The 25794-nt window shown below is 43.4% G+C and overlaps 3 protein-coding genes across 5 annotated transcripts in view; 2 read left to right on the top strand and 1 right to left on the bottom strand.

Annotated features, from left to right (window-relative positions):
* Positions 1-110: 110 nt before the first annotated feature.
* mafbb (v-maf avian musculoaponeurotic fibrosarcoma oncogene homolog Bb) lies at positions 111-25647 on the top strand. Its single transcript, XM_085159548.1, has one exon. The coding sequence runs from the start codon at positions 433-435 to the stop codon at positions 1393-1395; it is 963 nt and encodes a 320-aa protein (XP_085015674.1). The 5' UTR covers positions 111-432; the 3' UTR covers positions 1396-25647.
* Positions 19047-22899, bottom strand: sack1d (scaffolding CK1 anchoring protein D). Its single transcript, XM_085159546.1, is given in 5 exon segments — positions 19047-19621; positions 19624-20404; positions 20519-20643; positions 20741-20908; positions 22414-22899. Coding segments are annotated over 5 exon segments (1599 nt in total). The 3' UTR covers positions 19047-19582.
* zhx3a (zinc fingers and homeoboxes 3a) overlaps positions 24833-25794 on the top strand; it is a 15030-nt gene continuing 14068 nt past the window's right edge. For 2 of the 3 annotated variants that reach the window (XM_085159542.1, XM_085159539.1), the window contains exon 1: positions 25020-25135. The gene's annotated coding sequence lies outside the window, so the exon portion shown is untranslated. Of the gene's footprint in view, positions 24948-25019; positions 25136-25794 lie in introns of those variants that run through there. The other variant, XM_085159541.1, reaches the window with a different exon arrangement.

Below are 25794 nucleotides of genomic sequence, written 5' to 3'. Positions count from 1 at the left end.
AATCTTCCCTTTTTCATTGGAGAGCAGGGTGGAGGTGTAGTCTGAAAGGCGTGACATCACACAATGCAGCTTTATGAAGAAAGTGCGCTTCTCCTGAAAAGGCAGAGTTGCGTCCAGTCTGTTGGCATCACCGGACTTTTAAGTTCCTAAAGCCAAACAAGCTGCGCGGTGCGACGTCGCAATTCAGCGTAAAGTTTAAAAAGGCGCTCTCCTGTTTTTTGCTGTGATTTTTTTTTTTCACGAGTGGTGTTTTCCCCCTTTGTGATCGAAAGTTTGGAAATACTTCATTTTTTAAATTTTTTTATTATTCGGGTTTTGTTTTTTGGGCTGTTTTTGTTTTTTGTTTTTTTACAAGTGACTGCGATTTCACTGGCTGCATGAAATATCAGTGGACATTTGGAGCTCTTTAAAGAGACCGGCTTTCCATTTACCATGACGACTGAGGCGCATTCACACTTGGGACTGCAGAAACCCCCCATGGATTTCGTCAGCGACTATGACTTGATGAAGTTCGGCGTGAAGAAGGAGACGATGCAGGGGCTGGATCGCTCTTTCCATAGACCAGACTCCGTCTCCTCCACTCCTGGCAGCACACCTTGCAACTCTGTGCCTTCATCGCCAAATCTCAATCCTAACGACCACAGAAACGTCGAAAACAGCCAGTTCTGGATACCCAACAACGGGGGTTATCCTCAGCAAATGTACCCTCAGGCTTTTGGCCTGACACCCGAAGACGCGATGGAGGCCCTCATCGGAGCCACAGCGCAGCAGGGACATCCATCTGCGCCCCACGGCCACAATCCGCCACCTTTCCCGGCTGATTACGATGGCTACGGCCACCTGAACGAGCCTGTCCAGCACTACCCGGGTCTTCCGGGTCACTCGGACATGCAAGGTATGCCCAACAGCCACTGCCAAGACCCATATCTCAAAGATGACATGGGGTGCACATCCCCTGAGTCGCCGGAGGCCCAGCAGGTCCTCGGTGCGCACCACCATCTCCAGCAGCAACACAACCGCCACGACAGGCGATCCAACGCCGAGATGCACTTCTCAGACGATCAGCTGGTGTCCATGTCAGTCAGAGAGCTCAATCGGCTTCTCAGAGGCCTAAGCAAGGACGAGGTGATGCGTCTGAAGCAGAAACGCCGGACCCTGAAAAACAGGGGTTACGCGCAGTCCTGCCGCTACAAGCGCGTGCAACAGAAACACATTCTGGAGCACGAGAAGACAAACCTGCTGTCGCAGGTCGAGCAGCTGAAACATGAACTCAACAGGCTGGTCCGCGAGAGGGACGCATATAAACTTAAATGTGAAAAACTGTCCGGTGCAAACTGTTACCACGAAACAGGGTCTACCAGCGACAACCCTTCCTCACCAGAGTATTTAATGTGAGTTTGTAGGTTTTCTGCAGAACTGAATCTTTTCCATGTATGAGGGGTGGCATGTTGGCCACCTGGTCGCCTTGCTCCTTACCAAATAACTCCATGGATTTATCAAGTTTAAAAAAAAATCTCGGGCATAAAGGACACGACTCAACTTATTGTAATAGATGCAACTAGGCAACAAGTAATGAATGGAAATTTGCAAATAAGCATGCATGCAGGACATGTATGAGATGTCTTTATTTTATACAGGCATATCTGTATTTTGTCTCAGAGGACGTACTTGAAATCAGAGGATATTTGCTTTGAATAATTATGCAACCATATTGTTTTGCTTCACTTATTGTTTGATCCTCATTTTGGTGATTTTGCTTTGCTTTGCTTTTTGTAGCCAGGATTATATTTCGTGCTCATCCTTTCTTTAAATAGAAAGCATCTAATGTTAGAAATCACACGTCTATTGTTTTTATGAAGCTGATTCTGCTGGACAGATGTGTTCCTTATTTGCTTTTCTTTTCAATGTAATACACAGTTATGCAAATAATTATGCAGATTTTCATTTTTTTCATCTACAATGTTTGTTTGTTGGTTGTTTTTTTTTAAATTCATCTACTATGGATCAATAAACCTATTGTGACTTTTTAAAATCGTGTCTCATCTTCTCACGAGTAAATGTTTTACCCGCGTGAAACATTTACTTCCACTTGCACATTTGTCATCGTGGCTTCCTGTAGTTTTCGGAGACATCCAAACACATTAATAATCATATACACAACATAAAAGAAAAAAAGAAAAAAAAAAGAAGATAAATACTAGAAAAAAAAACAAAGTCTACTATTTGTACATGCTACATAAAATAAGGGTATCACAGTATTTCAGCTAGTGCATAGTGTGTATAAATATGAAAGTAATTTGGTTCATTTGCAACTGAAAGACTATAAGCACATAAACAAAAATCTAAATTAGAGCAAAGTTCACTTTCCTCATCATAATATTCCTATTTTCTTATTCTTCCAAAAAACAAATAAGAACAAAGCGTATTAGTTAGTTTCGGCGGATGAAATGAGGAGTGGCTTTCTCTCGTTCCCTGACCTTTGCCCATCGTGGAGTACTGCTTCCTGTGGGACCCCAGCATGTGAAAGCACAGGGAGCTAACTAGCCGGGGCTGTGGGGCACAGATAAAATGGAGTGGAAATCAGGCTTCCCTTCTCCTCTCTTCCTCGGACAAACACCTCTGCATTCATTAACAGAGGAAAAGAGAAACAACAACCACGGCACACTGCTCCGCGCTCTCTTGGCCAGCTTCAACAACTTGGTGTTTTGTTTTTTTAAATTTAAATCATTAGGAGAATTTCCTAATGAGGAATTTCCTAATCTTACACTGATCATTCTCAGTTTAAGATTACAACAATATTTGAATGAGCGTGTAGTTCCAAGGCCAGGGTAATAATCTGTGATAAGTGGTTACATTGTAAATTGAGTTTATAACCTCTGTGATTGCCTCTGCACAGAATATCTTGGAGAGTGTTTCACTGTCAGACTTTGTTACCGTCCTCCCTTTCAGTGAGAGTTTGGACTGGCAGGTGGCTCACTTTAGTCTGGAAACCAGATTGTCTTTTCATGTGTGACACCCCCCCCCCCCCCCCAACAGTTTTGACCTCACCCCTCTGATAAAGCAAAGCAGGCCTGAAGTCACAGCACAGGTGCAAAAGCACTTTCTTTCTGAAAACAGGCCTAATCACAGAAGCTCAGGGATATCTAGATGGCTGCGGTGCTGAATCCTAATAAAAAGGGTTAATCTGTGGCTGTCATTTGTAAAAATGAGCCTATATTTGTGAACAATAAACAAACAAAGGTAAGCATGAACACTTCACCTATTCAGATAACTGCTCTCGAAAAACAGAGACAAATAAAATAATTAAACGAGTTGATTTGTTTCAAATCACTGATCAAGTGAGATATTAAAATCACATAAAAATATAAAAAAAATTATATAAAATTTAGATTTTTCAGTGTGTAACTGCATAGTTGCGGTAGTGGAGATTTTTTTTTGGTGCAATGCTCTTGTGATAATGTACACTTGCATGTTCTTCACACTGCGCACACTTATGCCTCTCACAAAAATGTGGTTTTTAGAGGAGAGTGGTTTGTTATCGGTTGTGTGTTTGCGCACTTGCGTACATCACACGTGGATTTCCAAGCAACAGTGGAATAATACAGTAGAAGTGTTGGTGAGGAAAGCGGTTTGTGGTACTGTGTGACAGTGCGCAGGGTGCCATTGTAGAAACGATTAGCCAGCTCTTTTCCCTCGCATGTGATAGGCTGTTGGGGCCTGATGTGGGAGCCTCGCGCTCCACCACCACCACCGCCGCCGCCACCCCCTCCTCTCCCCTCCACTCACCCCTCCCTGCCACCAACACCCTGAGCCCACAGCGCCTGAGGCTGGCTACTGAGTCAGCAGGAGGGAAAGGTGTCTGCACGGCTGTGGCATCAGAACAAGAGAGAAAGCAAATAGCAAGAGAATGATGAAGAGCAGTGAAAACGGCTTAGAACAGACATGCTTGCATTTTTTAAAAACAGCGAGAAGGAATGGCTGCAAGATGAATGATAAAGCATGCTAAAGAGGAAGCATAATCATGCCTATAATTTAAAAAAAAATCTCTACTGCAGAGGGCTTATTTTTTACACACACACACACACACACACATACACATACACGTTATTTCATAGGGTTTAATGAGACGCTCTGTCTTAATTTAACCAGAACACACTTTTACACACACACACACACAGAGAACCTCAGAAGGAATGGTGTGCAGTGGAAACACTCGGACGGATTCATCATAAGCAGTTGAATGTGGTGCCAACCTCTTGCCTGAGTGCTAGGGTTTGCCAAGACTTGGCTGTGTCTCAGACAGCGGACACAGACAGTGGAATGCTGCAGCTACTCACCATTGTGTGCATGGGAGAGGCACAGGAATGCAGGCTGCCAGGCTTCATACACTAACACAGCCAGAAGCCTCGAGCCATGAGGGAAGACCCGGCCAAAAAGACCCCACAGTTGAACATCACTTATGACTTCCATCTGTGATATTATACCCATTCTCCTCTTGACAGTGTTACTTTGATCCAGCTTAACGGATTCTGGTGCAGCGTGACTCTTTCAACACTCAGTATCTTGTCGGGGTGGCTTCTGACTTAATGCAACAAAGCCGCTCAGAGATTAGATACCAAATGGATGTTTTGCTCAAATCAAATCAGAATCATTTGATCAACTGAGCAAATGTTTAAACACTGTCGTCCAATCAGTGAATTCTACCTTTACAGTAATGATTGTCGCTAATCTTCCGTAGCTAAATGTCAGCTGGCCAGACGCTTGACCTCTGACCCCTCACCCCCAAATAACAAACCAGTTCCAGCCTGAGCCAGTTTTTTCACGGTTGTTTTGCAATAGCAAAGCCTCATACTGAGCGATCGTCGCTAAGAGCGACTTCACGTGAAGTGCAGAGCAAAGGCTGGGATGGAGGACAGGATGGACGAGGGGCTTCCTCTTTCACTTCCTATATGAGGGTCCAGTCAAGTGACTCTTTGTGAGAGTGTTAGCCTGTGTGTCTCAGGAAAACGCAACTTCGATGGCTGTGGTTTCCGCTCAGGATGTCCAGTCGTTACTGCGCACAGTTGTGACACTGTGAATCATGCAGCGATCACACACGCACACAGGCATCTCCATGGACATAGCACACATAGAGACATGCGTATGCAAATCCAGGACTTTGCGTGTGCGTGCGCCTTCTTGCTCTCTCACACACACACTTTTTTAAAATAAAATCATGTGATTGTGACGATCTTTTTTTTTTTTTTTGTCAGAAGTGTATTTTTTTTATTGTCGTGGCTGCTGATTACAACAGCAGTCCCCCCCCCCACCTTGTTGCCACATCCTGAATGATTCCAGTGTAATTATGATTGTACTACTGGTAATGACTAAAGTTATCACATGATGGCCTCTGAAGAATTCAACAGAGTGGATTAATATGTAGCCCCAGGAACACAATAAAGCTATCTTATTGGCGTAATAAGGAATCTGGCTTCCTGGGGACGTTGTGTCCAACGTGTTTGTGCATGAACTCTTGGGGATCTGATAGGAAGGCCCTCTGATAAAGTGCTTGTCACGTTCCAGTGGACACCACTGAGAGAAGTCAGACAAAGTCCTGTCACATTACAGACGGTGGACTTTGGTTACAGAGCAAAGGTGATGCACTGTATGTAATAATTATACAGGTTCCTCCCAGCATGACAGAACCATTATAAAACAGCCTGAGCTTGAGGGTTCACTGTAGTGCACAACAGGGGGGTAAATTAACTCTGCAGTTGATGTTAAAATGACTAATCATTTTACATGCATGGTTAGAATTCCACATCTTAACTTTTTTTCCTTTCGTGAATACGCATTGTTTCATGAAGGTCGAAGAGAAGAGAAGAGAAGAGAAGAGAAGAGAAGAGAAGAGAAGAGAAGAGAAGAGAAGAGAAGAGAAGAGAAGAGAAGAGAAGAGAAGAGAAGAGAAGAGAAGAGTCTTTCCCTTTCAATCCCTGCAAGGATTTCCTGTTCTGTTTTATGGGGGTCATACAGCTGGCAGGCGCCCTCCTGTTTCTGTCCATAATGATGACAGGCATCCATTAGTGCACAGTAGAAACACGAGTCACCGAGGTTAAGTCAGCCCCCCCACGACAGCCTCTTCCCTTTCCACTGCGCCTGGACCCCAGTGCACTACCTACCTATCTAGGGAAGATAATTGTAGCTCACAGTTGCTGTTGACAAAGCTTTGCTGATTAAGGGTCAACTGTTGCTCAGACACCAGTATGTTTAGCACAACCTGGAAAGCGGGTCCAGCCCCTGGGGACGTTATTGGGTCTCTGGTCTATAACATACTTGCATCCGGGAAAAGTAAAGGGGTCGCTCTGGTTTTTGGGAAGAGCCCAGCAGATGAGAAAATAAACACTTCTGGCTGTTGTTAGGAAATGAAAGACAAGAAACTGCTTCTTTTTTTTTTTTAGTGAGGGTGTTAAAGAGAGAGCAGGAGTTTCATGGTCTTGACCTCATATTTTACATTGTGCTTAGAGGAATGAGATGAAGGAAAATAAACAGTTCGAAATATATCCTTTAGAAAAATAACTAATAACTGTGAAGTTTAGCTGAATCTTTAGAGCTTTCAGAAATTACAGCTGTCACTGCACATGCACAATTCGACACCCGTCTTCATAAGTTTCTGTGGGTGTTGCTGACATGAGAGTATGGCTGTAGTGTCATACATTTGGTGAAGTCTAAGAGGCCTCCCTGGAATTGGGTGTGTCACTCTCCCACTAATGTGTCACGTTATCATCTCCCTTGTGTCAAAACTCTTCCTTCGTGTTTCACAGAAGGCCTTTGGCTGAGCTTAAAGTCATATTGTTTTCCCCTCTGGCTGATTTTAGCACCGCTGTCTGCATTATATGCAGCTGGAGGACTCGGCACACCCACTCTTTGATTCTTTGGCCATCTTTGTCATCATGTTCGATGTGACGCCTCAGCTAAAATAACTGAGGAACAACCAACTGTGTGCTGTGGTTGGAGTGTCAAGGAGAAAAGCTTGTTATTGGGCAACCGAGAGCTTATAAGGGATCTATTTAAGGGGCTGCAGGCCTTTATCCTACAGTGAACCCATGTACTTGTTTGCTCTGTTTGTGGCCAAGATACAGGAAGTACTTTGTTCTGGCTTCTGTAATAGCAGAGAGAAAAAACCCAACTTCTCAAAAAGAAAAGAAAGAAAGAAAGGTTACAAGAAAACAACAAAGTCGACTGGGTGTGTGATAACAATTCCCACTGAATTTAAGATATATTGCACTTGCAATAAAGCGTTCGAGGCTGCCAGCAGTCACGTCAGTCTAACAAATCTGGTTGTCTTTCACCGCGATGGCTGCAAGCAGAAGTAAAAATTGCATGATGAAAAGTAATGAATGCAGACAATGCATGCAAAAAATATAACTTTATGGCGTTAAACCTCCAGTAACAGGTTGTTTTTTTTTTGCGCCAAAGCACAGTGTGAAAACAGCAGGGCCACGTTACCTGCTTTAGATCAACATATCAAACTTATTAATTAACAGATCAACTGATACAGGGCTTCATCTGGAGTTTTGGGTTTTACAATCAAGCATATATTCACTCACTGTGTTAGTTTCTACAAAATATACACCTGAGAATAGTTGACGTGTTTAAGTTTGGACCAAAGTGGTGGTCTGACTTTGACATACTTTAAGAAAAAATATTGATTACAGCAGCCTTTTTTTGTGCGACTGTCCAAGGGGCATGTGTATTCAAAACTTTCTCAAGCTATATCTCTTGTTATTGATTATTATGAAATGCAACTGATTTCCACTGCCTTTAAAAGGCAAACACAAGCTTGGAAGGCACTGACGTATAGTCGCAAATCATTTTTAGAAACGCAGCAGACCAGCAAAAAAGAATCGAATGCGATTAGTGTAAAGGAACACACCGCCCACACGTGGCTGCACAGTTTTCTGCAGCACCTCCGAGCTGTAGACAGCGGGAGTTTGTGCCCTCTGACATGTAAACCCCAAAAACCTCAGCCTGCACTGGCTGAGAAACACTGAACTGTCCAACTTTTCTGGGCATCCCCCCACCTGCCAGCCTCACATAAGCTTACGCCATCTTCTTGAGAACAGATCTAACATCACAAAATCAGACAAATGAGTGAAAACGATACTGCTGCAGATAATCAGACTGAAAACTTCAAAGCCAAGAGAGACAAAGAAAATGTGTTTCTGTGTCTCTGTGCTGCACTGCATCTGGAGTGAGTGTGTCAGCATGAAGTCTCTTTTTTTTACAGGCAAGGTCAAAAGGTCATCATAAGTCTGTGAGTGACAGCAGTAATGGTGAGTGGGGCTATATTTAAATCCCGTGGAGAGGGACAGCCTTGACTTACGCGTGGACCCTGCTCATCATTTTTTTTCCACACAAATCTGAAACTGCTTCTTTTATGTCAAGCTGCCTTAAATGAAACCATCAACATTGTCGCAATGACAATTATTTTGAGATGTTGACTGTGTAATCATTCTCAGAACTATCACTGGTCGCCTCTGAATTAAAGGGGACCCAAATGTTACAAAATGTTCAAAAGTAAATTCGTTTTTAGGTCCACTGATTTTCAGAGTAGGTTGAGAAAGAGCCGTCTCACTATGGATTTTACTGGCCTGTGTGTGACAAAATGGACTCTGCTTTTAAAGATTTATTTGTAATGCCCTGCTGAGGAGTCCGGTCGCTTTGTTGTCTCAATGGATCTGAAGGCTGAATGTGTTGATTTGTTTTGGTGAAGACAAACTGTGGTTGAACAGTAGAAGCAGTGGAAAACACGGGCATTGGGCTTTCCCACAGAACTGGCGGAGAAGACTTTGAAATAGGAGTGGCTTCTCTGAAGCTTTGACAAACCCCCGATTACCTGATAAATCTGTCAGAAGCCGCAGCCCCTCTATAAGAACCTGTTTTTTTAAATGATGTGCTAGTAAAACAGATCTTTAAAGGACTAATCCTTCAATCCAGAGTCAGTGTTTCATCAGCAGAATACACCTCGAGTGGTTGAGTCAACGAGTGCTTCCCAAATCTGTCACATAAATGAGATTAATGAAAAACGTGTGCAGATAGACTGCGTGTTGTTGCCCTTTCAGACTAGTTTACCCCCCGGGGCTACGTTGACATGCACACGCATAGCTATCTGTGCTGCTATCTCTTTACAGTACATCTGTGTCAGCAGTGGGCTGAGGCAGGAGCATGAGAAATGGAGGCGAGCTCAGTCCTCAGTCCCACAGATAGGGGCTGTGTACTTAACTGTAAACAGTTTCTGTGTGTGTCTGTGTGTGTGTGTGTGTGTGTGTGTGTGTGTGTGTGTGTGTGTGTGTGTGTGTGTGTGTGTGTGTGTGTGTGTTTGTCTCTGTTTCTATCTGTTTTCATCACCTCTGGAAAGGTGGCATGACAAGTCTTCCCACAGGAGCAGCAACAGCCGAGAGTTGCCACCCCGCACCTTCCTCCTATCTCCACCTCACTTGATGACATGGGCTTTATCACATCTGCATCTGCTGGCCCCTTTGTTTAAGGATTAAGAGATGTTGCTGAACCCAGCATAGAAAGACAAATTGGGAGTTTTCTGACATCCAAGTGGCACCGATGTTTTCCTCTGTGAATAGGCTGGATTATGGAGTCCAGCAATTATTCAGAATCTAGTTAACAGTGTGCAGAAGATCTCTCTCTTCTCTTGACTGAATCACCTCTTTGATGGCTGCGATGGACTCCCTCTCAGTCCTCAATATGGAAATGTCTTCTTTTACTCTAAACTGCATTAAATGATGTGTCCTGTATGGCCTCTAGCTGCTGGGGAATGAAGTGGTTTGTTAGATCAACATTGAGAAAGCTGCTGAAATTTTAACTCCTAGCATAATAAACAAGAGCACGAGTCCTCCGTGATATTTCCTGCCAACTCAAAGCCAGGATGGAATAAATCTGATCCTGTTTTACTTTAGCAAGACTCCAAAACTATTTCACAAAAGCACCGACCGCATCAAAGAGGTGACGCCTTCGCTCCATATTGAGCCACTGTTACACAGAGAAGTTGACCTTGCCTTTGGCCTTTTGGCTGTCTGACAAAGCAGTCCCCATGCTGTAGTGCAGTACGGCTGTCCTCTAAATGAAAGTAGCTGAGAGGCGAAGGGCAAAGAGGCCTATGGAATATCAATGTGCGATGCTCTCAATTAAGATTAAAGCTTCGAATGGAATCCTATGGAGCCGCTTCCCTAAGAAATGCTTGACATTTTACCCTTGCTGACTCGGGATAAAAAAAAAAGGGAAAAAAAGTGTCCTGCGCCACCAGTACCACCACCACCGCTAACTAGCTGCCCCTCCTCGGATACGGCGCGCCTTTTGCTGAATTCATTCTGTAGATATTGACTTAGGCTGCAGTCACACTTCTGAGAAATAAGTGAAATGGATCATCTTACTGCCAGTGGATGATAAGAATACTGAAATATGAAAAAGCGTCTGGATCAGCAAAATGACAAACCACGGGGGGAAATATGAGGCAGTCATGATAAACCCTTAGAGACAAATTCCCTACAGCTAGACGTGGAAATGAGGCAAGGAAAGAGCGGGGCAGCGAGGGGAAAGGAGAAAAGAAAATATACATATCCAACATTTTAATGGATGTTCAAAACAGAGCTTCATTAATTTAAAATACATATATCCTCTCTGCCAAAAGCACGGGCAGGCTGCACGTAGATGGCTTTTATCCACACAAAACGGCAGCTGTAAGATTTGCCCAGTAAGATCTGACCTCAGTCTGATTTATTACAGGAGAAACTCGCCCAGTGAAAAAAAATACATCACACTGTCTTCTTTTTGCATATTTTTAGCCACTAAATATTCCTTATTTACAGGAAGCGGTGCATTGACAAGAGCTGTGTCCCTTTTTCATTAATGCAACGTTTGAGATTGACTTTGCATTTTATTAAGATTCAGCAGATGCCGTTTCTGGGCTTCTTAGAACGTGCTGCACATTTCCGGGTAATTTACAGAGCATGATGCGTGTTGTTTGCATCTGATCTTGTAGATTTATGCTGATTACCATGATGTTTACAGTGCGGATCTGCCAGTATCATTACATCGGAGCTATGTAAGCATTTGTGTTTCTGTTTGATGACACTGGAAAAATACAGCGCGTTACATGGCCGTCAAATCCGAGACTTTGAATGAATAAGAGATACGTATCGGCTAAATGTTTTGGGACATATTTTTAGAACTCCTGGTGGATCTAAGCTATTGTGCATGTGTGTATAAGGTTGATCTAATATTTTAGAGCTGAAACTAAGAGAACGGGGACTGATTATGAATACAGTGTATAAAATAAGATCAAAATGGAGCCTATCTTGTAAACTCCACCCTTGATAAACAGAATTCCACATCACGCTCCAACTCTGCAGTTAACTGAATCAATGCAATTCCACTTGTGCTGATCTTGCAGACTGAGGCCCTTCCCCCATCCCCCCTCTCTCTCTCTCTTTCCCTCTCTTGCTCAGTCTCTCTCTCTCTCTCTCCATCTCTCTCACACACACACACACACACTTCTGTCTCCCTCCCCACGCAGGTCTACCCATCGTAACACATTAGCAGCAGAAGCCATCACACAATCAAGACAAGGCAGCGCATGAGACGTCAGGCCAATTTGTTTCCTTCTCAGAGCTACATCACATTAGGAGGGTGGCTATACCCTTGAGCTAAATCCAAGTTCACACAGAGGGAGCGTGCTGCTGGACAGGAGGGCAGCGATGTCAGCACTTTTCAGACGGCTGCTGACATGTATCCAGCAGACTGACATGTATGGGGGGGAAAAAAAAGCTTGATAGTTTGAAATATGGCCTTTTGGATGTTTCTCTGTTTTTTTGTAAGCTTTTGGTGGTGTTTCCTGAGGCCTGGGAGAGAAGGAGTGCGCAGTCAGAATATTTCAACAAAATAAAAATTGCCTTTAGCCAGAGGTCAGGGTGTCAAATGAAGCTGTCAGGTGAGTAAAAGGAGATGATATCAGGACATCACAGGCCTAAACACATCTGATTGGACTTCGTTCTTCGTGCTCTCGCTGGATCAGAAGACAAATGTAACTCGGAGAGGCCAGTCAATAGTTCAATTATCTGCTGTCTGTATTGGTTAATTAAACATATAACGGGCCACCTAAGGACTAATGATAGCCATCCCATTACCCATAAAGCTGAAGGATTGGGTAGAACCACCACTTGACCCCGGGCTGGATTGACTGGCCTCGGGTACGGGGTCAGAGTGTATCTAACCGTCACTGCTGTGACACTCCTTTGCCTCACTCGGTCCCCGTTATATGTCTCAGGAAGTGGCTCACAGCTCTGCCAAAAAACAGTTGGAAGGGGAAAGAATGCAATTACTGCAAGATTATCATACTGCTTCCGTTTGACTTTTCTGACTGAATTCATGAATATATATGAATCCATCTTGCATCTCAATCTGAACCCGCCACCCCCCCACATACGCACACACACACACACACTCACATCCATGTTTGGCTGGTGGCATTTTCTTTGTTTCTTCAAAGTATGTTTTTGCAGGAAGATTAAAGAGTTACCTTGAAAAAAGAAAGTATGAACCGTCAAAAATCTCAGCAGGCTGTTCTTGGTGTAAAAGAATAATCCCCCTAAAATTACATTACATTTCTGGGAACTTTAATGCAGAGTGCTTTGGGAAAGATGTGCTTTCCCCAAACATTGCTGTTGTCAGGTGAAAACATGTCATTAAAAAATAAACAGCTTGTTTTTGGTTTTGCCCAACTGAAATCTTTTTTTTTTTATCTCTAAACGTTTTTTAAATTTATTTAATTATCTAATTTAATTGAATAATTTATCCAATTATTGGTCATCTTTGTTTGAAGTGTGGTGCAGTCAAATGTTATTACAGGTGAGCAACAGATCATTGCAACATTTGTAAAACAAATCAACATATATGACAAAATATACAAAAATGTGTTATTTTCAGATAATGAACATCTGGATGCTTAAAAGCATATCTATCAATACAATTACTGAGTCAAAAATGGAGCATTTTGGACATTTTGCACCTGCCGTCTTAGAAGCAATATATTCCCTGTGCTTTTTAATCATGACACTCTTTTGTTATATTCCCAATTTGCATTCATTTAAAACGTTTTTTCAACTGGCTTTTATACCTGTGTTAAATAAGCAGCTATATGATGAAGAACAAGCCAATCAGCACCAATCAGACAGGTGAAGTGAATAAGATTATCTATTTATCAAAGCTGTAAATATACATAAATGTTAGACAGACACATGAAGTTCAAAAATAATAAATTCTTGAATAAATTCATGGAAGCAGCAAGAAGTGGCTTTAAATGGGCCAAAATGAGACTAAGGACGCTAAGTTATATGTTGGCATACAGACACAGTACCTACTAACGGTGTACCCATGGGGTCTGATCATACACAAGCACGAATCATGCTGATCATACTGTAGCACAAATAACTCTCAAAGCCAACGCTGACGGCACACTGCAGCTTGCTGTTTGTGTTGTTGCAGGCCACTCGGACTGTCCATGCTGAACCCTGAGCATCAGAACTGTACAACACAGCAATAAAAGAAGGAGGTCTGGTCTAACAGTTTCTTTTAAACCACTTGGACAGTACGTTGTACTCCTTGGGAGGAGATGTTACTTTGACATGCTACCACCTGCCTAAGCATACACCCTGTTCTCTTCTTCGTGGCAGCTGTGAGGACAGCGGGTATATTATTCTTTCAGCAAGATTATGAGCTCTGCTACAAAGTGAAAACATTCAGGAATAGTTTGAAGAACAGACATAAAGTGAAAGTGATTTACTTAGCTTCTAAAATCTACCATCTGGAGGATCTGCTGCAAGAAAAGATCCACAGAAGCCCCAACTTGCACCTCGCCATACTTAAAGGCTCTGCTCTAACATCTCGTCACCTCAGGACACCTTGTAAAGTCCTTATTGAGTCAAAACATTTAAACATTTCTTCAATTTTACTTTTTGATAAAATGGTCATTCTTGAACATTTTGTCAAATAACACAAGGACATTAGAACTGAAGAAAACCAACTTAGTAGTTCTTAAAGCTCTGTTTCTGAGGTTCACGCTGAGTCCTGTACTTCAAAATGAGACCACCTGTACCCACCCCCAGTTACACTCACACATACAAGGAACCTGTCTCTCCTTGAAAGTATCACTAACCTTTAGACTTCACCCACTGTTCTCCTTAATAGCTCAATCTGATGGATCATTTAAAAGCCCGCTGAAACAGACAGATGGGTAATGGATTGCATGGCAAATCAATGCTGGGATCAATGGAAGACATGCATCAATAAATGGATAGAGAGCTGCTGAAATAGACACCGTAGTTAATGGGGGACAGCGTAGAACATCATTGTGTGGAGCACGCAGTGTAGGCAGGCTAACACGAGTCGCCCCCGGCTGATAAAGTGTCCTTTTGAATAATGCAGACAACAAACTGACAGTGGTAAGCTAAACTTAAGCTTGGCTGTTAGAGTGCGGCTGTGTTTTTAGTCTCTACCCCCCAACGAACACACACACACTGGCACTCAATCCATACACACTCTCTAAAGCTATAGGTGGACAATTTCTTTGCCCGAAAAACCGGAAACATATGACTCTCGTGGCACGGAAAACATACAAAAGGACACATCTGTGTTTTCTGTGCAAAAACAAAGACCCAGGAATCGTTTCTTTACGCACACATGAAGCATGCGAGGAAACACCAGGCCACATTCAGTAGGAACAGGAAGTATTTTCCTCTGATAAACAAAGTGTGTTGTTATTTTTCCTATTGGAAGACAGTGTTCCGATCTGACGGGCCAGGACACATGATGATGTGGGGGAGCGGCACACCACAAGTGTTGAACTTGTGTTGGTCTCAGGTGGCACTCTGACTGTACACTGACTCATCCCCGCAGTACCGGACGCTCCAGTCTTGTGGTTTAAATGCCTAGCAGTGTGATGCATCCCACTAACTGATAACTGCATTTAACAGTGATGTCAGCTAAATTGAAAAAGACATTGTAATAAACAAATATAATTCTGGATAAACCTCAGCTTCTGCACAACCAAGTGGTAAAACGCTACAGCTGCTTCTCATGGGCTAGAGTTATAAATCTCTGGTGAATGGCTGGTTTAAGGGTGGGTGCTGAGAAGCAGCTGTACCTGTCTAAAAATAGCTCCAAGGCTGCTGCCGGACAGCGTGTTTTAAGCTCATCATGCAGTTTAGCACAAAAGTCCTATCAACAATACCTTCCACCTGCATTAGCCCGAGCGTGGCCCCGAATCAGCATTACAACACAGGAAGTGTTGTGCAAACTGAGCGTCCGCGCATGTCCCTGCGCCTGACTCATACACCCAAACAACGGCTAAATCCTGACCACATAATTCAGACACACTTCATTTTCCAATGAGCTGAGCATTCATTATCAGCGTGCGGTGGCCTGAGGCAGAACAATCCCTCCTCGGTGTAGTGACAGCCACCGGCCGCCCTGATGGAAAACAAAACACAAGGTGGCACAGAGAACACGAAACCGTTATGACAGGCCGGATTACACCGAGCAGTAAGCACATTTTATCAGTCTTTTCTTTTAATCAGAACAGACTGAAACTCCTACATGCAGCCTGTTTTGTTTTTTAAAGTAGGAATGCAGGTGCATGTGCACGCAGAGCACACGCTGTTTGTGTGTGATCTGCGTGCTCACACCTGTTCGGGTGTACAGTAGGGTCAACGTAATTGCTTAATGCAGAGCCTGGCAGCGTTTATGGATGCCAAACTGCGCCTGTGGGAGTCACTATAGCCCACAATCTGACTAATGAAGGCCAAGTAATCAAGCTTCAGACTCATCAACCATGTTTGCAGTAATTAAAAGGTTTATGTTCAGGATCAGGAGAGCTGTTTGAGTCAGTGTCAGAAGCCAGATTGGATGTTTATTATTTCCGGAAGCCGAAGCCAAAATCGAAATATTTGACACAAACTCCACTGATCTAATTGTTCATTTAGTTTATATAATAACACAATCTGATCATAAACGCAGCGAGCTACAGTCTTCGCATTGACGTTCGGGCACGGAGGGAGCACGCGTAAATGTACACCATGATGGATATAAATCCAATAATCAATTGTGTGCTGACTGCTGTCTGTCTGCATCATCCTAATCTATTCTGTCCTGTGGGACTGTGTGGGGCTGTGGAGAGGACAGTAGGTTAAAAACTACACGCATCCTGGTGAGAATCCCACAGAGAAATAAACACTAAATGTTGCACATAATCAAATTTTACCAGAGCAATTCACGTAACGGTTATTTTACATCTGCGATCTCTGATGATTCCCAATAATAGAGTCAATAACTGAATGAGAGCTGAACACAGTGTTTGTGTTAGGATATAATGTTACACCTTGTCTCAGACATGCTGATATCCACAAGGATTTCCTAGCAGAAGTTCGGCCTCTGCGGGTCTCCGGGGATCATGACTGACCTCATAAGGACATCAGATGCTGGCTGTTTGCTCACCATAATCTGGAAATGAACACAGTATTACAGGATCACCAGGACAAAACCAAACAAAAATATCTCAAATGAATAACCATTAGCATCATAGTTTATCAAAGTCTTCTCAGAAAGCAAGAAGATGATTTATTTCAATTTAAGAAATACGTCTTTGGTGTTTCCAGAGTGTCACCTCTTCTCTGTAATAGAAGCAGACCATACAACAAACCAGTGAGCTTGCTTTAGTTAGGGGCAGGGCTCTCTCTGGTGGCAGAGTTTTGCTAGTGTTACAGTTAATGTTCATTGTAAGAGGGATTCTGGTAAATGTGTTAAGCTATGCACTCTCAATTAAGAAGAAAAAAAAATCAATTAAAAAGCAAATCATAGCTATAGTTTTTTTTTATTCGTCCCATGTGATGAGGAATACGGGAGCTTTTCTGTTTACCAGTGAGCCGAGCCTAATGCTGTGGGTGCGCACTGCTGTGTTGTGGATCCCCCACTGCTTCCTTGATTACAGCCAGTGGTTGCTTTGCAGCAGCCAATTAAAATCAAATACCATTCTCTCACATATTACCACCATTGTATTTACTTGTAGATCAATTCCCTTCAGCTGCGCCATTTTACATAATGAATGCAGAGGCTTTTTGATGTGTTTGCCTGGTAGGGGATGAACGCACCACGGGAGGAGCCGATGGAGGGCCTGCTGTTCTTACCTTTTTGCCATTTAATAGTCAGAAGTGTAGGCTTTATTAAGACTGAATGGTAATAATGTGGCGTGCTGTAAATGGCAGACCTTTGCTACCTCGATTAATCTTTTGAAATTCATCAGAAAAGTTGCATTTATCCAGGATATGTTCATTGTTATTGTGACATTTCAGTGCATTTCTCTGTAAATCCCACCTAAAGCTAATTTAGGATTTTCTCACACAACTGTTGGAACAGTACCAATTTCTATTAGTCTGCTAATTAGTTCATTCATTATCTGGTATTAGATGAACCATCTCAGGGGCCTTTCACGGGAACAAACAGGTACATTGCTGAATTAATAAAACAGCATGAAAAAAAACCCACACAGTACAGCCCTTTAGTAAAAAATTACAAATCCAGAGTATCTAGAGTACTTATTATAGAGGAAGAAGTCTTCAGTTTATTTGTATATTAAAAGCTGGATTATTGTTACCTGAAAACAAAGAGCATATTAATGATGCAGATGATTTCGAAGGAGCTTCAGGTAACTGATCTGCATACAGGAGAGTAGTTTCTTTTGTCATGTTTTCCTCCCTTCACACTGTTTGTTTGTTTGTTGCTCATAGGAGGGGATGTTGGGAATTCTCTGCTTTCTATGTATTATTGTACGGTCTCTACTTTATAATATAAAGCACCTTGAGGCAAATTGAATTGAATTTCTGTAAAGCGATGCCTCGTACGGCCCAGTAGTTAAGTAGATACTGATTAAACAAATGATCACCAGATCTCAGTCCAAGTGTATACAATCAGCAGTGCTACTTTTATTGTTATAGTGTAATTTGTCAAGTGGACTAATGTGTCTATAAAACTCTACTGCGCAATGAATAGTAAACACTGAGTTTCGCTTTAAAACATGCCACAAAAGGTTTAGTTCCTCACATTTAATCCAAGCGCACAAAGAAATGTAGTTAAACCTGAGAAGATCTCATGGCGCACACAATCCTTTCATTCTCCCCTTTGTGTATTAAAATCACACTCTCCTATCTCTTCTCGGTTAAGCTGTCTGCACACGTCGTTGTGGAGCAGTTGCACCTTGACTTCTCGGTGTAGTTGAACATTAGTCACATAAAGCACAGTGTGAGTAACACATTTATAACAGAGCGCACTTTCAGACCACAGCCAAGACACTGGGGCGTTTTGGGCATTTTACAGTGGGACCTTTGTGCTTAACCTTTGTGTTATATGAAGACTGAAACACTGTTTGTGCCCAGCTTAGCGACACATTAAACAAACGAACAGCCGTGATTCAATTTTTAGAGCTCTGCACAAATGACAGCCGAGTTCTTTCTTTTTTGTGACTAAAGCATAAAAAGCTGATGTTTCAGTTAAACTGTTACTTGTTGAGAAAAATCTCTGTGAAAAATGAATCTAAAATGGAACAGAGGAGTAAGAAGTTATATATTTTTTTAAATTCCATCTGTGTGTAAAGAAGCGTTTACTAATGATTCAACCTAATCTACACTTGTGTTCTGCGGTGCTGTTCGTTCTCCAGATCCACCCTGGACAGAGACCGTGATTGCCGGCGTAATCAGCAAAAGGTGCCAGTATCACAGATGCTGTCTCTCAGCTAATTGCATGAAGGCACGGCAGTGCACGAGGCGCAGGTGCTCGTTCTTTTCGTGAAGTCACTTAAGTGCGGTTTGCCTCCTTGTGTATGCTGGAACTTCTGAGCAAATATTTTCCGAGCTCTGTTGTCTCCCATTTAAACAGCATCGAGGATAAAAGAGACAACAACAAAAAAAAAAAAAAAAAAAAAAAAAGGAAATGTGGAAGCAAAGCAGCAATACAGCAAAATATTACTTTATTTATCTGCAAGGCACAGCTGCTCCTCGGGATCATGTTCCAATGTAGCTACAGCAGACAAATTTGAGTTTAAAAAAAAAAAAAAAAAAAAAAAAACAACAAAAAAAAAACAGTGCTTAGATTCGTTTTCTCTCGCACTTCAGCAGATATGACTCCATTTTAACCAGCTTAGTGTTACAATATTCACAGTAAGACGCGCTTGTTACGTTGTCTTTGGTTAGAATTTCTGCCACGTCGATGTCAGTTGCAGGTCTGTTACCTCTTTGGAAAGGATTGTTCCAACATGGGAAGGACAAAGGATGAAAAGAAGGAGAAAAAAAAAAACAAAAAAAAAACGGGCACTGCAGAAAATTAGACAAAGAGAATAGAGCTGAAATTCTCCTACATAAGCCAACATGATTTATTTAGCACAGAGAAACTTTGTAACATTTCCCTCCACTACCCACCACCACTAAAATCCCTGAAGACAAACTAGTGTACACATCTGGCTCTTGGCCATGTTCCCATGCCCGCACTGTCAGCAGGCATTCTGGGATTGGGTTCCTGCACACAGTCTTTGTGTATCCTCTGACTGCCACGAGCGCCAAGCCCCTGAGTCACGTTGGTGACGTCCACCAGTTCCCGCCTCTCGGACAGGGCGGTCACCATGTGTTCCAGCTTGGAGCGGATGGTTGAGTAGTGGTGCTGGCGCTCTTTGGTCAGCTTGCGGAAGCAATCCTTTAAAGTGGTGTCTGGAGCTGCCTGGGTGGGCACGGGCTGTCTGGAAGACACCAAGTGGGGAGACGTGTCCTGGCTCGGCCCTCTGCTTATTTGAGTAATGATGCTGAGATGCTGCGGGAGCTGCAGGTCGGTCTGGCTTTCAGCCTCCGTCACCGACCGCCTCGTCTGAGTCGACACGTGGCAGGTGCTGGGGGTCTCCGTCTCTTTTTCTGCTTGCTGCTCTGCAGAGAAATGTGGAGTCGTGCTGCCAGCAAGGATCTCCTCCTGAACGTGCTGCCGCTCCATCCACTCGTCGTTTAGAGTCGAAGTGTCAGACTCTGGGCTGGCTTTATGTGGAGATGCGTGGTCACAAGGTAGCTGCAATGCTAGCGTTTGTGGCTTACGGCTGGGCGTGCTTGTCAGACACGCTGGCCTCTCACTACGCAGATGAGGGGAGGAAGCAGCTGAGTGTTTGAGGTGCTCAAAGATGCCGCTGTTGCGGACACTTGGAGGTCCGTGAGTGTTTATGGGTAGAGACTGGGCATATAGGATACGAAACTCCTCGTCAAATTTCTCAGTTATCTGACCAGAAAGCTCAATCAGGTTGCTGCTGTTTAGTTTGCCATCAGTCCAGTCAAACCTGAATTGAATTTTAAGCACATATAGCTGAAGGTAAGAAGCAGACCCAGCAAGACGGATGCATAACTTTACAGTCTAATAAATCAGGAGTGCACGATGGCTAGTGGGCTCTTACCTGTAGGAACCTGTAGCCACTCTGTTTCCATCAACCAGCATGAACCTCTCGTGAACTTTACCCGTAATGCTCGCTCCGGATCTCATGTAATAAGTTGTGCCGGTTATAGTTCGCACCTTCATTTGCTGCAAAGGATTAGGGACATGTTTTGGGGGTTTTTTTTTGGGATGCTCATGTTGTGCACACAGAGCCATTCTTGTCTTAAACGAACCAGCTACATACCCGAAGGTCATCCAGGCGAACGTTGACATTTTTGCACATCTTGAGGAAAGCGGGCGCGCACGACTGGTCCAGCAGGATGTAGACAGGGACTCTGCGCTGGGAGCAGGCCTCCTGAAGGTCCTTAAAGATATCCAGGTCTGTCAGGGAGTCTGTAACTATGGCAATCACCTGCAGTGGAAAATTACAGAGGTAATATAATAGAATTCTCCTTTCGGGGGGCCGCAGCCGTGCTCTCGCAGATGTAACACATGATTGTGTTTTCATTATTATCAAATACAAGGCCCTATTCAAACAGAGCCGTGAATCTCTGTCTGACACACTCCCTGTAATGTGTGTGCTGATGAGCTTTCTATTGACTGTGGTCTGTTACCATGGCAATCGGCAGTAACGCTTGGTCAGCAAACAAATGACTTTTATACAGGAGACAAGTAGGTGCACTGTAGGGTTTGCCTCATTTTTCCCCAGCTTTGTTTTGCACCCAGATTTCTCCTTTTTCACGAGGAGGAATGGAATTTGACACGCTGCGGTAAAGGTTGCATGTCGAGGATTAGACACGGACGTTTACATATCTTAGATTTATCGCTTCAAACTGGTGTTTTATCCACACGCAGCTTTGTCATTTGTACCACGCCTTATTTGGATGATGTTTGTGTGTGTGTGTGTGTGTGTGTGCTTTGGGTTGGGGGATGCTTGTTTTCAAGAGGCAGCATAGAAGCAGAGTTAAAATTCATAGAAACTCAGGAATGGGGCCGTTCCTTTGAGATGACCACCAGCAGTGCATGCTCACTGTGTGCTGTTACAGTCAGTGGCCTTCTTTGTACAATAAAGACATTGTGCAGTGAGTAGTGTAACATCACAAAAGAACAAACAATCTTACAGCTCGACCAGGATTAGAATATTTTTATAAGGATTGGCCCGGCTGTCGGCACATAGCATACACAACACCACCGTTAAGCTCTAAACCTGGGAGAAAATCCAGTGTTTGAAAACATTTCTAGCGAAAGAGGGAATGGAGATGAGCGAAGCAAGTCGAGGCACATCTGGTACGCAGGTTCTACACAGGCCTGAGGTGCTACAAACTCCCTCTCTCCTTGTGCAGGAATGTCTCTTTTCAAAACCAGAGGCTGTACTGACAGCTCCCGTCAGGAACATCACATAAAATATTCATGCTTTGTTTTTGTTTGTTGCATTTTTTCCCCGTCCTTTTAAGGTTGGTGATTTCTTCTAATCCAGATTTCAAAGCACGAACTTCTAAAATTCAAAGTGATCAAGGAAGTTCCATGTGGACAATGGAGCCTTTATGGAGACTCTTTTTTTTTTTTTACGTTTTCCCTCCAGAAATGATGCAAAAAAAGTGTCTACATATACTGGCTTACTGACTGTGTGGTTGTTGTGGTGGTGATGGGGGGAGATAAAGCCCAGGTGATAAATGTCACCTGACAAAACCAAAATAAAAGTCCTGTTTTAGGATAATAACGCACAAATGAGAGATACTGTAGGAGTTAGAGGACTACTACAAAGGACTGTGCAAAAATAATGGTGTAAAAAACAAACTTCAAGTGAATATCACATTTCAGTGTGATATTCGCATTAAAGGACAGTTTATTTTAAGGGCATGAAAAATAGAATGAATGACAGCAGATGTGTGCGTGTGTGCCCGCGCCTGTGCGTACCTCTCTGGCACTTTTAATCATGCGCCTTGCAGCCTCCTTGCAGCTGTAAATGCATTCGCCGTAGCTGGGCTGGAAGTGCGCCACGGCCCGCGTCACTCCCCGGTAGGAGCCCGCTGTGAAGGCGGGCCATCCGAGCTCCAGGAGCGGCGGCTCCACGTCTGACACCTCTGGGAAATAAGTGACCGAGGAGCAGTCCAGGGTGCTACTGAGCGACCGCTCGAGCGCCTGTTCCTCCCCGTGGAAAGACGAGCACCGCGGTGGCACGGCGGCGCTCCTGATCTGTTGGATCTCATCGTCCGACAGAAAGTTGGGGATCCTCTCTCTCACGAGAAAGTCCCGAAAGTTATCGAGGCCCCCGGACAGCAGCTCTTCCAGAGCCAGCCGGTGCCTCTCATTGTACACTTCCTGTAGGTTCAGCTCCTCTGTCCCGCGAGGTTTTGGACCAAACCTCAGAGGTGAGTCGTCCAGGCACTGAGACAGGGCCATCGCCGCGTCTCCCGCTTCCTTTTACCTGAATCACACAGCAGCGGGCAGGTAACGCTTTGACCTGCAGGAAGGAAATTTGTATTTTGTTGCTTCCCTCCGTTCGTGCTCGACGTGGATCCGCATTGGCTGCGGGGTGGTTGTCAAACCAGAGCGGCGTCACCAGACTCGCCGAGCCAGGCTGTCAGTGTAATGTAAAGGTTGTCTCATTGGCTCATTTGGAGGAAAACAAGCCTCCTGTACGTCCCTCTGCTACCCTGATCCGGTTACACCGCAGATAGCAGGGATCACCAGAGGTCCCACTCTTACGCTTTTTCGTGATATCGTGTCTCTGAGGATTCATTTAGCTCGTAGTTCAACGTTTGTTTGTTTTGTTTTGTTTTTTATAAAAACAGAGTTTATTAAGAAAATAAAAATGCAGACTCTCTGACTTTAGATGGAAGTAAAAACACAGGAAGCAGTTTACTCATCTGTCACAGTGAAACTCAAGATTAGGACAATATACCACAATCTATTTAATTATAGTAATATTTCACATAAACTTTAAAGTCTACATATTTATGGAGTGATGCAGTTAAGGGAAAATAATTGCAGAAAAATATGCCTATACTTTTTTTTAAATCTGGCAAGCCGGTATAACCAGAAGAGAAGCAGATCCACTAAGTTCCACCAGATCACAAACCGTCCACGAAAACAAACAAATACTAGCTCTGAACTCTAAATCAACATGTGTCTTTTAACCTTACAGCACATGCACAAGTCTTATTCCTGCACACCGGACCTGCTGGTTGAGTTGTCTTACTTTTTATTTTTATTGCGATTCATCTTCTTGATAGATTATCTTTGTTTTTCCTGACTGTAGGCAACGTCTAAACCCAGTGAGGACAAACTGGGAGGGGATAGCTAATCCATGTTCCGTAAATACTGGAAGCACGCATTTGTCCTATATGTTCTGATGCTGTTTTTGTATATACTGTGGGCATCCGGCTGCAGGCACTCTACTTGTTTCATATACACATAACCTAGTTTACACATGCCTAAGAAGTTAGGCTACTGCAATACTTTTAAGTAGACAGTATTGTTTGTCCAGTGGATTAGTGGATTTAGAGTGACCTTATCATACTTAATATTACCATGTAAACATGTCCTCGTGTATCTTTGATGCCGCTTGTTGATATGCTTTCCATTTTAAGTCACGATTGCTCCCTTTAAGGTATGCTGTTTTACCATTAGCCATTAAATTCACAGCTTTTCTGTTTAACGCTCGTTTTTTTTTTTCCTGTGCGCTTTTACGCGCATGAGGCCAACAAGGTCACAAGGGTCACGGCCGTACAAACCCTTTTCCCTTTACATTGCGAATAACTACCACTCCTAATTTGAATAAAGGGAAATGTGTTCTTCTGTTTCAAGTTAAATGCAGACAAGTCCAATTAGGCTACAGTTACTGTGCGTCTGCGTAAATTGGTGTTATCATTATTATGCTTGTGCGTAACTGTCTATTTTAAGCCGGTGGTCTAATAGGCCTGTGCTTTAAATGACAATTCCCACAACGATTAATATTCATAGTAGCTCTTCAAGAGTATTTTTTTTCTAAAGATGACAGCCATCTATTGAAAAAAGCATGTGACCTAATTAGGGTTATCTTTTGGGTGATGAAGCTCAGTGAAACGGGAGATGAATGAACTGTCAAATTCCAAATATACACAATACAAAACATCTGATCGGCCTGCTTTGTATTGTAGCTACTTATAACCCGAGTGTGTTGAATGCATTGACTTACCCCTATAACGATATACCCAAATGTGCGCTGGGCTTAGTATACGTACCCTCCTCCCCCTTCCACACACACGCACACACACACACACATCCCCATCTCATCCCCGCCCCTCTCCAAAATTTTAGATGAAAGGGCTTTTGGATTTTGGATGACGCTCTGTATCACGTGTTCATAGGAAATACACTCGCTATAATTTTTTTTGGAGCAGCCTCGTCCTGCACCGCCGACCATAGTTGTTTTGCAGTCTTCATACAGTGTAGCGGAGGGTGGAAAGGTAATGTAATGTAATGTACCTTGCCGTGGTCACTGACGGGTTCACGCCAGTTCACCGGGTTCACTTGAGGAGAGCTCCCACCCCCAGCTCGCCTCCTCTTCTTCGCAAAGCGCAGCGATCGGAGCTAATCCAATATTATTCATTTATATATTAATGTCGGATTCCATTTTTTACCACCGACGGCTGAGGTAAGGACACATCTTATTCATCCGAAACACGAATACGTCTCACTGGGTGACGAGGTGCGATCTCCAAAGTTGTTTACTGGAATTATGTGTCGCTATTGAATATTGAATTTTCATCTGGTGCTGTAGTGGAGGCAGTTTATATGAAGTCGCCAATGTATAAAATGGCGACAGTAGGTGGAGGAGGGGGGTGGAGGATTTTTTTGGGAATATTCATAAGGTTATATAGAGTGGCAGATCGCCTTTGGCAAGTCGGCTCCGAGGCGGTGTGTTGCCCCACAGCCTCGTGAATGGAGCGAAACGGGTTAACTCGTCAGTTTGTTACAGTTACAACCACGGATCCTCCGTCGGGCTCAAATTGCGCTCCTTCTCGCGCTATACAATGTGGCGTATGTGCTTATTTTATTGCACAACGCGCTCTGTTTCCCCCACTGTGCTGCGAGTGTGAGTGCTTTTACTTGTGAAAGACTTCTGAACACAGTAGTGTAGCAGGCTTGTCGACTGATTTTTTTTTTTTTTTTTATAAAAAAGAAAAAGAAAACAGCCTCCGAGTTCATAGATGTTCAAACTGTACGCCAAGTATCAATTTTCACCTATTGATCGCTCACTCGCTGCAAATTTATTTCTGTTGCCAGAGCAGAAAGGTAGGCCTGTATCTCTGT

This window comes from Neolamprologus multifasciatus, chromosome 5, assembly GCF_963576455.1.
Source record: "Neolamprologus multifasciatus chromosome 5, fNeoMul1.2, whole genome shotgun sequence".
Taxonomy (NCBI): domain Eukaryota; kingdom Metazoa; phylum Chordata; class Actinopteri; order Cichliformes; family Cichlidae; genus Neolamprologus; species Neolamprologus multifasciatus.
Note: the sequence above shows the minus strand (reverse complement) of the source record. Positions and strands in the feature narration are given on the sequence as shown.

Bases quoted from the DNA above. Each gene is read 5' to 3' on its own strand.
- mafbb (XM_085159548.1), top strand. From the start codon at position 433: ATGACGACTGAGGCGCATTCACACTTGGGACTGCAGAAACCCCCCATG.